Below are 14331 nucleotides of genomic sequence, written 5' to 3' on the forward strand. Positions count from 1 at the left end.
CACAGCTCTTACACGTGAAATTACCATCAAAGGCCTGGCCAAGAAGATTGATGCAATCTTGGCTAACACTCAATGCCCCCTATTTTCTCAGAAGGTAACATCAAGTGGATTTTCTGAGCATCTCGTAATCCTTTTCTGCTGAGGCACATTACCCCTGTGGTAATCGAAAACAAGACCTTCAATTTCACAACTATTTTTAGATAAAGATAACATTGCTTTTAGAGATTTATATATTCTATGTTGTATTTTGGATTATATAAAATGTAAAGCAGAGGTTGTAATATGTGCATTAATATGGAGGTGACCCTTGTCCATTCAGTAACCCATTATTATTCTACAATGCGTTTAAAGCGTTAACACGTTTCAGGAAAAATCTGTACAAAGGTCTAAAGAATCGATGTTTACAAAGTAGATAAAGATCATCTGCTCCGTATTTGCAGGAGGCAGTTTATAATACACTGTGTGGACAGAGTCTTAGAAAGCAAGCACATGGCATAGCTACGTGCAGGAGGTCGTATGGCAGTAGACAGGCTGCTGTGGCCCTGTACTTTGTAGCTGAGGAAACTTGTGTACCGCCATATAATGCTCCATCGGACGCCACAGGTACAGTGCTATTTTCATGAAGAAGAATTGATGTTGGAGAGAGAATACTTTTATTAATAATTTTTCTTTGCCTGATTCACACAGAAATGTCTGCCTTGAACTGTCCTCCCTATCCTCATCCACCTCTCTTTTTTTTGTGTACAGTCTGACTTTTCCCCCACCTTCCCACTAGAAAGTCACTAACAATCTGCCAAAACCTTACATTACTCTGTACACTTCCTTTTGACACTTCCTACACCTTAGATGTAGTTGATAACTCCTTATTACAAGTTCCCTCTCACCCCAGCATCACAAACTTAGTTCCAATAAATACCCCCTTATATGAAGAAATTATTGGACTAGTTATTGGGAATGATAATTCCTAGGCCAGGGGTCAGGAACCTTTGGTACTCCAGCTGCTGTGAAACTACAACTCCCATCATGCTCCATTCACTTCCATGGGAGTTCAAAGAACAGCAGAGCAAATATGCATGCTGGGAGTTGTAGTATTACAACAGCTGGAGTGCCGAAGGTTCCCTACTAGAGATGAGCGAGTAGTATTCGATCGAGTAGGTATTCGATCGAATACTACGGTATTCGAAATACTCATACTCGATCGAGTACCACTCGCTATTCGAATTGAAAAGTTAGATGCAGAACCAGCATTGATTGGCCGAATGCTATACAGTCGGCTAATCAACGCTGGTTCTTCTCCTACCTTTAGAAGTCTTCTGCTTGCAGCTTCCCCGCGGCGTCTTCTGGCTCTGAATTCACTCTGCCAGGCATCGGGCCTGGACAGAGCCGACTGCGCATGCCCGTGCTACATGAAAATGGCCGCTTTGACTGTAAGCGGCCATTTCCTTGTAGTGCGGGCATGCGCAGTCGGCTCTGCCAAGGCCCGATGCCTGGCAGAGTGAATTCAGAGCCGGAAGATGCCGCGGTGACGCTGAACGGAGAAGACTTCTCGGAGGATCCAGCCCGACCCTCACTCGTGGACTTGGTAAGTGTAATTTGATCGAATGTTGCCTACCCCTGAAACAAGCATTTTCCCCCCATAGACTATAATAGGATTCGATATTCGATTCGAGTAGTCGAATATTGAGTGGCTACTCAAAACGAATATCATATATCGAACATTTTACTGTTCGCTCATCTCTATTCCCTACCCCTGTTCTAGGCAAATAATTATCTTACATATGGGCAAAAGCTTGTATGTGGTCGCATTGTCCATGTGATATAAGCAATGCTGGACTATCATAGTAATGTACTGCCAACCATTTAAAAGCAGCAAACCAATGACCAATATTCGGGAATAAACATTCCTGAGAAATGTCCATTTCCGGTTATTGTCTCTGGGTCAGCCTATGTAAAAGTACCTTAAAGTGTTCTTCTTATGAACATAACCATAGATGAATTTGTAGACAATCAACTTTGCAAATATAAATGGTTAAAGAGTTGGAAGCTGTAATGATCCACCTTGAAGATGGTAGACCCTGGAAATCAGGGCCATTTCTCCTTACACACTGGTCTGTTACTCGTGATAGGGTTTGGATTATGTTACGACCTAGCCACGAGATAGGTGACAGCCTTATGATTAGTGGGGGTCTGACTGCTGGGATCTCACAATTCCAAAAACGGGGTCCTGTTTTATCTGTTTTAATAGAGTGATAGGTTACGCTACTGAATTTCCACTCCATTATCTCTACTAGGACAGCTGGAGATGGCCAAATCCTGTACTTCAGCTGTTTTATAGAGAAAAATTGACTTGCCACTCCATTCATACAGAAAAAAGGGACCTTGATATTGGATCAGCAAGTTACCCCCTATTCTGTAGATAGGTTTAACATGTTAACTTGGTCAAAATTCATGCTCATTGCGCTTGCTTGCTTTTGCTGTATTTTGTTTGCTTATATTATAAACTGACTTGTATTTCATTTGTAGAAAGCCTTTGAGGCTGATGGTGCTGTAAAAAAACGGAATAGTAATAAGGAGCGCATACAAAGTCTATTCCCTGCAGCCACTGACTCCTAGAACAGCATTCAGCGACACACATCGCACACAAATCATGTTACTAAGATGGAGAATGAATAAAGAGGGCAGGATACAGTAGGAATAGAAAAAAGAACGTTCTGGAAACAGATTCCCTTTTATTCATGGACTGTAGCTTATATGTAAGGAAATAAAGCTGCACTGCAGTACCAAACACAGCCTATATGTAAAAATGGCGCTATTTATGGGGAAAAAAGCTGATGTTTCTTTTTTTAATAGAGACCCTTTAAAGGGATTCTGTCATTAGAATCTCTTTTTGAGGCAATACCAAGTCAGAATAGCCTTAAGAAAGGCTATTTTTCCCCTACCTTTATGACCACCGTATTCTGATGCCTATAATTTTTTACTATACTGTTGATGAAGCTACAGTAGGGAATATAAGTATTTGATATGCTACCAATTTTACCACCTATGAAGAATTGAAAGGTCTGTAATTTTTATCATAGGTACACTTTAATTTTGAGAGACAGAAACGAAAAAAATAATCCATAAAATCACATAGTATGATTTTTAAATAATTGATTTTCATTTTATTGCATGAAATTTGATCATTGTTTCATCATTGTAGGCAACTCATCAGCGTCCTAATAAACTGAAGTTAAGGGAATTTCAGAACAGCATGTGCAGGACTGTCCCGCTTTCCCAAGGGGGCCCCTGCTATCATAGGGCCTAGTGCAAATACACCATTGGCCTTATGGTTGAAGCGGCCTTGACTGTGTGGGGAAAATAGACGTAGCAATACTTAATATGTGCATTATGTTTTAGCTTTTTTTCTTTTATTATTTTTATTTACTAAACATATATAAAACTATTTAGGGGCAACATGGTGGCTCAGTGGTTAGCACTGCAACCTTGCAGTGCTGAAGTCCTGGGTTCGAATCCTGCCAGGAACAACATCTGCAAGGAGTTTGTATGTTCTCCCCGTGTTTGCGTGGATTTCCTCTTATTCTACAAAGACATACTGATAGGAAAAAAGTACTATGTGATCCCTATATGGGACTCACAATCTACGTTTAAAAAAAAAACAAAACAATTTAATTGTACTCTTTTTCTTTATACTATTTATAGCCCCCTTGGGTCCTTGAAATTGTAATCCTTCTGATCACTTACATAATGGTCCCCAGCTGCCAGATAAAAGCATATCCAGGGTTTTATACTGACTGCCAGATTTGGAGTTGGGAAGGAATTTTTTCCCTTGAAATAGGGCAATTGGCATGAGCCTCATGGTTTTTGTTTTTTTTGCCTTCCCCTGGATCAACACTGTAGGGGATTGTAGGGTTATAGGTTGGACTTGATGGACTAATGTCTTTATCCAACCTCATCTACTATGTAACTATGTATTCACAGGAGTGGCACTGCCTATAGGAGATACTCACTTGTCTCCAAAAACCTTATAAATGGTGCGGTTGCTATTGGCAGCAGCATCTAAAGGGTTAAATGTCCAGGATTGGCACTACGGACAGGGCAGCTGCTTCAGACAGTGCGGGAAGCTCTGCAGCAATGGGTTAATTCTTTTTACTGATCTGACTCTATTAGCATTGCCAACTACTACAAGTCTTCATTGATCTTGGTGCCTAACATAACTTATCATCTTATAGACGTCTTTAGCTATAAGATCAGCTGTCTTGGTGACTGTCTACATCCATTGCAGACTAATGTGAAGTGACATGTGATTTTCGTTCTCCCAAGGTCACCAGCTGAGATAGGTGATTATAGGAGTAACAAACACTACAGAGCACATTACCCTTTTTCCTGCCAGGAGCTATTACTGGGCTTGCCATTTTCTCCAGAGTAGCTAGAAGTGACCTAATTTTTCTTCTGATACATTTTCCTCAACAGACATTGCATTCTGCATCTCCGTGATGTCATAATTGATGCCTCGGAAAGATACGGTACTGTACCATTTCCAGTATAAGAGTAACCATTATGGACAGATTTAAAGCAATCTTAGGAAAATACTGTGATTACGTGCAAGCAAAACTTTATTTTTACTACAGAGTATATATTATATTATCACAACCCTATCCATATATCCATAGCATCACACACAGGCAGACAGAGAGACTGAAGCAATTACATAACTTAAAGGGGTTGTGCCACTGAAGACACATCCTCTATCCTCAAGATAAGGGATAGGTATCTGGTCGCCAGGTCCATCTACCAGTTTCCCCAATGATCAGGAGAACATGGGTGAACGTTCCCCTAAAGCCTCCTTGCGAATGGAGCGTCAGTATCACTCTATTTACTGCTATGGATCTGCTGGTGCTGCCACAGATTACAGTCCCAGTATCCCCATAACAGTAAATGATCACGCAAGCTCACTGGCGCTCCATTTACAAAGAGGCTTTAGGGCAGGGGTGCCCAATACGTCGATTGCGATCTACCGGTCGATTGCAAAGGACGTATGGGTCAATCACGGGATACAGTCAGGGATCCCCGGTGTCTGCTTGTTCACAGCGCAGGCTGAAAGTCATCTCCAGACACATGCAGGCGGGGCCGCCGCAGCCCTGACTGCGAACGAGTGCAAGGCCCTTGCACTCGTTCGCAGTCAGGGCTGCAGCGGCCCCGGCCTGCCAGTATCCGGAGATGACTCTCAGCCTGCGCTGTGAAGAAGCAGCACCCCGGCTGTTCCCTCCATCGCTAAGAGCGGGGAGCGCGTCATCCCCCGGAGCTGCTGCTGCCCGACCTGCAAGTGTCCGGAGTGCTTGTTTACAGCGCAGGTTGAGAGTCATCTCCAGATGACTCTCAGCCTGCGCTGTAAACAAGCAGACACCGGGGATCCCTGGGCAGCCACCTTGCTTCCGTGTTGTGGGCATTTTGTGGCTTCCCATCATGCTGAGCGAGGACCGTTACTAGGCAACCACAGAATGCCGCTGCCTCCTGCTCTCACGCTCCGCCCCAACCCCGTCCCCACCCAACGGCTCCCCCGGTCACACTCACAGGCCCCGCCCACAAGACGTGGGTAGTAGATCTTTGGACTTGGTCATGTTATAGAGTAGCTCACATGCTGAAAAAGTGTAAGCACCCCTACTTAAGAGGAACATTTGGTCCCTCGTTCTCCTGATCACTGGGGGAACCCTATGAACCCCAAAACTGGACATCATCTCCAGCACTCGCTATGTCATGTTCTATATTGTACTGCCACTCGTTGCCACAGCTTCCGCCAGTGATATCAATGATTGCTAAATGTGTTTCAGCCGCTAGTTCCACAGCGATTATTAACACATACTTTTCTCTATGAGATATATTGTAGAATTTAACATCGTGGAAGATGTCAAGAATGTGCTCTAAAACTGGCCTGAAGTCCAAACTAGATTTGATAAGATCTGACTCTAACCTTTTCTTATTATACGTCAGTGGCCATCTTATATTTTTCCATTCACAAAGAGGGTGTGTTTTTTGTGGGACAAAATGTACTTTGGAATGGTGCAATTTAATATTCCATATAAAATACTGGAAAACAGGGAGCTGTGCCTTTTTTTATAGGTTTTGTTTTTACGGAGTTCACTGTGTAGCCAAAATGGCGCATTACTTATATTCTGGGGTTTCATTTTTTTTATATATATATTTCTGTATATAGAACTTTGTAAAGTTTCTTTTCTTATGAGGAAGTTTCAGTTTTTAGTAATACCATTTTGGTATTGTCTGACATTTTAATCTCCTTTTTTTGGGAGGCAAAACAGTGAATAAACAGTAGTTTGGCCATTTTATTTTCTACACTGTGGCATTCACTTTATGGGATGTGGTTTTCTTCATATGTGTAGAGCATTTTTAGTCATGGGGACACCTAATGTGCTTAGGTTTTTTGCTTTTTTGTGGGAAAGGAGGCAATTTGAATTTTTTTTTCTTCACTTTTTTTACTTTTATTTTTGCAGTATAATGTAAGACGTGGCCATTTTTTTTGTGGCCGCAAGCAGGCTCTGACCGAGGCCCGATGGTAGACTGCGCATGCGTAAAAGTTTGACCCCAGCACCAGAAGAAGATGCGGAAAGAGGACGTTCCAGATGAAGATGGAGGTGGCGCTGGAGATTTCTCTCACAGCATTAGCGACGCCCCCAGTGCTGTGAGAGAACTCATTTGCATACAGAAGAACACTGGGATTTCTACAGAATGGTGGTGCAGAGAAGACATCTAAAAGTAGGAGAAGAACAGACCTTCTTAAGACTATTCCTACGTGTTAGGGACAAACATGTAATTTTAATGATAGAATCCCTTTAAAGTCCTGATGTCCGCTGATGTGAATAGCACAAATGGGTCTAAATTCTGTCGCCAAAGGTTAATAAGCACAGGCGATTACACATTATTATGCACTTAAATGTGCCAAAAAAGACTAATACACGGATAAATGTGGATGAATATGTGAAGTGTAAAGCCATCTGTACATCCAGGTGCTCAGTGGTCCTCACTAGAATAAATCTGCTGCATTGGTATAGTAGTAGTTTGTAACTTAATTTCTCTTAATTACCTGCTTTGTAGATCATCAAAATTCACCTGCCCAGTAAAGTGGGTGGCCGATGACACTGTGACAACACGAGCATTATAATTATTTGTTCCAGACTTCCTTAAAGTGTCCAGGAGGAGGTTTGTCAGTAAAAAATGACCCATATAATTTACACCAAAATGCTCCTCGAAACCATCTTCAGTCCTTCCTTCTGGGGCGAGCATAACACCAGCTACAAGAAAGAAAGTTACAGCAGATGGTTAGATGCAGAATTTCATACATTACAGTGGGAATAAAAATAAGTAAAATTACCATCTGGAATGTAAAAACATACGTAAAATGCATGAAATGACTTTGGGTCAAATGCAATATTTTTAAAGAGTCAATCCAGCAAAAACAGTTTTTTATGTGCTCCCCCTTGTGGTGCATTTGTCCATACAATCTCATCATACAGGAAGTACTGGTGCCCAAGAAGGTAACCCCAGGAAAGAACAGAGAGACATGTCATTTCCAGGGAGTCACCAGGAGATCACATGAACCAACTAATAAGAGGGATTTCACACATTTTCATTTAAAAGCAAGTAAATAAAGTAATGCCATATGAGTGATATATTGGAGACATATTCACATCAAGGCTGAAGCAAAAACACTGCGGCAAAAAATGATGCATTTTCTACAACCTGCAAAGTGAATGCGATTCTAGCTCCGCAAAAATTGCGTTTTCAAAAACTCCTACTATAGCCCGCCCCCACCCTACATGTTTCACCAGCAATATGGTGTCCTGTGGGGTGCATGGGGCTAGAATGATATTGCACTTGACTAGTAAAAGGTATGTAATCTCTGATGTCAACCCACAAATAATGACCTTGCCAATCATTCCATTATGGGGATAAGATCACCTCCCTAAAAATGCTACATGTCCTAATATTAACTCCCCTCTATGAATTCATACCCAGCAGAAGATATGCACGCAGCATACGAGTTTGCCCATCAAGACCCGCCTCCTGTACATGTTCAGACACTGTCCTGTCATCACCTATGTGTCAGTAGGTGCTAGAATGGAGTGGTTAAAATCAGGTGTTGCCTGGTTTGCTTAGGATACAGTAGGTGGCGCTGCCTCCTGTGACTGTTAGTATGCAGCACCACCTGCTGTATCCACGTCATACCCGTTGGGTTAGGGTTGCATATAGGAGAGGCATAGTTAGCCCCAACTTCAACAATGCAACAGCCGAAAATACAGAGTCTCTGGGTGGATCGCACAATCGTCCTGACTCACACGCAGTTCTTAGCATATACCTAAAGTGTGTATGTATTCAGACTAAGACAATTACAAGTATACAGTGTTGGCCAAAAGTATTGGCACCCCTGCAATTCTGTCAGATAATACTCATTTTCTTCCAGAAAATGATTGCAAGCACAAACTCTTTGGTATTATTATCTTCATTTAATTTGTCTTCAATGGAAAACCACAAAAAGAATTGTCAAAAAGTCAAATTGGATATAATTCCACACCAAACATAAAAAAGGGGGTGGACAAAAGTATTGGCACTGTTTTAAAAATCATGTGATGCTTCTCTAATTTGTGTAATTAACAGCACCTGTTACATACCTGAGGCACCTAACAGGTGGTGGCAATAACTAAATCACACTTGCAGCCAGTTGAAATGGATTAAATTTGACTCAACCTCTGTCCCGTGTCCTTGTGTGTACCACATTGAGCACGGAGAAAAGAAAGAAGACCAAAGAACTGTCTGAGGACTTGAGAAGCAAAATTGTGAGGAAGCATGAGCAATCTCAAGGCTACAAGTCCATCTCCAAAGACCTGAATGTTCCTGTGTCTACTGTGCGCAGTGTCATCAAGAAGTTTAAAGCCCATGGCACTGTGGCTAACCTCCCTAGATGTGGACGGAAAGGAAAAATTGACGAGAGATTTCAAAGATTGTGCGGATGGTGGATAAAGAACCTCGACTAACATCCAAACAAGTTCAAGCTGCCCTGCAGTCTGAGGGTACAACAGTGTCAACCCGTACTATCCATCGGCGTCTGAATGAAAAGGGACTGTATGGTAGAATACCCAGGAAGACCCCACTTCTTACCCAGAGGCATAAAAAAGCCAGGCTGGAGTTTGCCAAACCTTACCTGAGAAAGCCAAAAACGTCTTGGAAGAATGTTCTCTGGTCAGATGAGACAAAAGTAGAGCTTTTTGGGATAAGGCATCAACATAGAGTTTACAGGAAATAAAAAGAGGCCTTCAAAGAAAAGAACACAGTCCCTACAGTCAAACATGGCGGAGGTTCCCTGATGTTTTGGGGTTGCTTTGCTGCCTCTGGCACTGGACTGCTTGACCGTGTGCATGGCATTATGAAGTCTGAAGACTACCAACACATTGTGCAGCATAATGTAGGACCCAGTGTGAGAAAGCTGGGTCTCCCTCAAAGGTCATGGGTCTTCCAGCAGGACAATGACCCAAAACACACTTCAAAAAGCACTAGAAAATGGTTTGAGAGAAAGCACTGGAGACACATTTTTTCATTGCAAGCAAAATAAATGAAGATATTAATACCAAAGAGTTTGTGATTGTAATCATTTTCTGGAAGAACATGAGTATTATCTGACAGAATTGCAGGGGTGCCAATACTTTTGGCCAAGACTGTATATTGATAATATGCATGCCAATAGACTACTTGTTATATATTTATTGTGCATATATATATATATATATATATATATATATATATATATATATATATTCTAACAGTTGTTAGTATCAAAGGTGGGTGGGAGAGAGATAGACTCATTTATCTAGCAGTGGGTACATATATAAATATATGTAGTAGGTAGCACTGAATTAGAGAAATAGTTACATAATGAAAGAAAAAAATGTTGCAAATAAGTATTGCGGGTGATAATATTAAACATTGTAATTTATTTTATTAAAGAAAAATGCTTCTTTCTCTAGTTTTACCAATCCCCTGCAGTGATCACTATAACATAGTTTTTATGTCCATATTCCAGAAGTCCATACACAGAGATAATTTTCAAGGCGATGAAGTATATACAAAGGGGAGGAGGTGGAGAGGAAGGAGAGAGGACAAAGCAGATGAAGAATGAGGTACTAAATTGATAGTAATTTGTGCTTTACTTCTGTGCTGTTTACAAGATGTTTTGACCCTTGTATCTTGTTGCATTGTTGTTTATTATGTCCTTACTTTTCAATAAAAAGAGAATTTGAAAGAAAGATGAAGAATGAGGGTCTCCTTTCAGATTTGGGTTATAAAGTGGAATATTACCTAGATGTGCGCGGACATTAGACCCTGACTTATCTATGCTCTCTGTGCCTGCTCCTTTCCTCCTTAAACTAATCTCTTTGTACAGATATAGTCTGAAACAGTTATGTAACGGTGGAGAAAAAGAAGGCAGATGCCGTTTTCTTTAATAAAATATACAACAAATTTCACATGTAACATTTGGACTACTGGGTTATAAAAAAAAAAAAAAAGTTTAGGTAAACATTGAAACAGGGTTTTGCCAAACATTGCTTGGTCTTATAGAAACATATTATTGGTAATGGAACAAGAAACAGTCCAGGAGAGAAAATTGTATATAAACATATACCAACCTACCAGATAGAAAACAAGAGTAAAATCATTTATCATGTTAAAGAAGGCATCAGTACTATCCAGTATTACACGTCAAAAACATTACACGTCACAATAGTGGCTACTGAACTCAGAGAAGGAGGACGTGATAGAATGTTGAAAGAACTTTCAACCAAATACAAAACACACCGTTACACTTCATGATATTGAACTGTACATCCACCTTTGGGAACCTTCTTGCCAGAAAAACACACCAGCAGAAAGGTAGCCTAATTTAGTTTTTCATACTTTGCCTAAATAGCATTTGTCATTCTATACAATGCCTAGGGAAAATATGTAATGATTCTCACATTTCATACATTGCCTATAGAACGCCTGCTTTTCATACAATGCCTGTAACATATACACTAGTTCACACGTGAACTTTCCGCGCGGGTTTTGACACAGAGAGAGACGCGGCGAGCCGCGGCTCTCTCTTGTCAAAACCCGCCCGCCGCGACCATCGCTGTCGCGGCTTAACCCTCTGCTGTCGGCTCAAATGAATGAGCCGACATAGGAGGGAGCTGCGGGGGGCGGAAGCCGCGCGACTGAGACAGCGCGGCTTCCGCCTGAAGAAAGGACATGTCCTTTCTTTTCTCCGCTAGCAGCAGCTCGCCGCTAGAGGAGAACAGAAGCCCGGCGGTCTCCATAGACCACCATTATAAGGGGAGGTTTTGGACGCGAAATCCGATGTCAAAAACCTCCCCTATTACTCACGTGTGAACTAGCCCTAAGTATGGGATAAAGATACCCTGAATCTGAGTAATGCTTCTTACCAGCAAAAGTAGAAGAAAGTGAACAGCATTGGATATGAGATACAGGTGAGGAAATGAAACTAGCCGGACAGAATAAAATTATGCGCATATTTCATGAATGTTACAATATTACAGTCAGCACAGAGCTTTCCCACCTACTCAAAGCAAAAACTATTAGCATTACCCTTGTACAACCTCATTCAGTGTCTGCCCTTTCCAGATGACACTTCTAAAAATACTCAGAAACACTTAAATTTAAAACACAGATGTGAAGAATTGTTAAAAACTTGATGAAAGAGATCAACTCAAGGGTGTATACAGAGTATTTGTTGGTGAGTAAGGTTTTTTTTTTCAGGTGGAGATATTTTTCTGCAATGTGTGGATGGGATTAGCCAAATCCCATGCACTTTGCAGGTACTGTAAAATGCCCTGGCCAAAAACGGTTTTCCCTTTCCATTACTGGAGCTGATACATTAGCCCCAGATATAGGAGTAATGCAGCCTCCTAACTTGAACTACAGAGCTGATGTGGGTCCTCTGGGGCCCTGCAGCTTTTACTGTTCCCAGACCCTGGTGTAAACAACAATTGGGAAGAAGGGATGTAATCAAATATCCATACCTTCTGTAGAGGCGCTCTCGATGTATTAACAGTCAGCTCTCAGATTTTGCAGTTGCATGACTTCATGTACGTCCTTGCAGGATTAAGAGTCGACAGCTCATATGTATAAAGTTAATGGGTGGAGCAGAATCCCTTTAAACACAAGGGCCTGTGTCTTCACAATAAAGAGCAGTCTTATCCCTCCCCGTATGCATTACTGATATTACTGGTTTCTTTATATGTAATTCTGCCAAGAGTAACTGTACAATAGCAAACAAATAGCTGAGAAACGACCCAGTGATCACAATCTAGGGTGTCCAGGAACAACGAACTGCAAATACAAGGTAAATAAAAGAACTCAGAAGTAGATACAAGTACATAGAAGACACACTGTGAAATCTGCAGAACATTCAGACCTTTGCACAGAACAAAATGTTTGCAGATGTGTGGAGGCTGTGAGGAGAATCAACTCCTCCCCTCTGCGTTGACTATGTGAAGACAGAACAAAACTTACCGACCAGTGTCGTAACTAGGATTGGCGGGGTCCCGTGGCGAACCTTTGACATGGGGCCCCCCTCCAAAGACCCTGACAAACCCCTCCTTTTCCCCCACATTCCTGCAGGCACTATTATGCCCCATAGTGGCCCCTGTACACAGTATTATACCCTATAGTGGCCCCTGCACACAGTATTATGCCCCATAGTGGCCCTTGCACACAGTACTATGCCCTATAGTGGTCCCTGTAGCACAGTATTATGTGCTGTAATAACCCCTTCATCCCCAGGCAGCAGGCAGCTGCCAGAACAGTACTGTGTGCTGACAGCCTGCTCTACACACATAGGTTAAACTCACCAGTCTGCATTCACTCAGCGCCGCTCACTCCATCCTCTGTCACACCTATCTTCTTCCTGCACGATGTCTCCGCCCTTCCCCCACTGTCAGGATCCACTCTGAGGCTCTCCACCTCCTGGAATCCGACACCTTAGGTGGCCTCGGGCCTCAAAAAGTAAAATTTATTGTTTTTTTCTTTTTTTGGCATATTAACTACTGAGGGGGCCCGGGCCCCCTAAGGTGTTGGGCCCTGTGGCAGCTGCTCCCACTGCTACCCTGGTAGTTACGCCACTGCTACCGACCACTCACTGTGAAGATGCCTTGCTTTTGGATGGTAATCATTGGATGGCCCACCCCTAGCAACAGGGAGTGAACTGCAAATTAGCTAGAAGGGAGACACCTAGTGGCAGGACCTGTAGAGATGTTTTTAATTTACATTAAGTGCATTACATTTTGGTCTAGAATCACTAAATCGTTCAAAAAGTTAGTGACTAGAGATGAGTGAGTCCTGTTTGGATCAGCCGATCCGAACAGCACGCTCGCATAGAAATGAATGGACGTAGCCGGCACGCGGGGGGTTAAGCGGCCGGCCGCCGTCAAAGCAGAAGTACCAGGTGCATCCATTCATTTCTATGGAGCGTGCTGTTCGGATCGGCTGATCCGAACAGTACTCACTCATCTCTATTAGTGACTAAAGTTAGGACCAAAAAGTCCTCTGTCTTCTTGGGATGACTTTGCTTATACCACCAAAAATATTTAAGGAACTAAGGAATTTGATTTTCTTTACGTCATTTTCTAAATATACATTCCCATCAATAGTAAGTTAATTGCAAGGGAATTGCTTAGATATTAGGTCATAGCCATTATTACAATTCTTGAATATTTTTAGCAAGTCAACTAAGAGTAAACCCACAATTTAACCTTTAGTTCTGCCTGGAACTCAATATGAACAGGTACACTATTATTAACTTTAAAGAACATTTTTCAAGGGGACATGTTTGGTGATTTTAGATGACCGTAATTCCTGTTCGATATTTTGCAATGTGTTAGTATTCAGTGACTACAGGGTTCCTTCTATAAAGCTGTGTAGCAATAAGAGGAAATGCAAAGAACAGGTGTTAGAGTAATTGCAGATTGTCTTTAAAGTGTTGTTCTGGAGCAAATTAGTCGAACATTGGGCTTTTGTATTACACGGATGGAAATTCAATAAGGCTGTGCAAAAAGCAATCTGTCTGAGAAAGGTTACCTATTCGCTGTGGTGTAACTTAATGTGCTAAGAATATAACGTAGCAATTAGCATAGTAAAGAAATGTGGCAAAACAGTTTAATAGAAAACTTGTGATAAGGATAAAAGATGGAGAACTTTAATGCTGCCATTCTAAATCTATGATGTGAATACAGAGACTGATTCTGAACACAGAGCTAAATGCAATCTATT

The 14331-nt window shown here is 41.8% G+C and overlaps 1 protein-coding gene across 1 annotated transcript in view; it reads right to left on the reverse strand.

Annotated features, from left to right (window-relative positions):
• Positions 1-14331, reverse strand: part of DHRSX (dehydrogenase/reductase X-linked) — a 225260-nt gene that overhangs the window by 40337 nt on the left and 170592 nt on the right. The window contains exon 5 of the mRNA XM_075263860.1: positions 7097-7304. Coding sequence (XP_075119961.1) covers positions 7097-7304 — 208 coding nt within the window. The remainder of the gene's footprint in view (positions 1-7096; positions 7305-14331) is intronic.

This window comes from Leptodactylus fuscus, chromosome 2, assembly GCF_031893055.1.
Source record: "Leptodactylus fuscus isolate aLepFus1 chromosome 2, aLepFus1.hap2, whole genome shotgun sequence".
NCBI lineage: Eukaryota > Metazoa > Chordata > Amphibia > Anura > Leptodactylidae > Leptodactylus > Leptodactylus fuscus.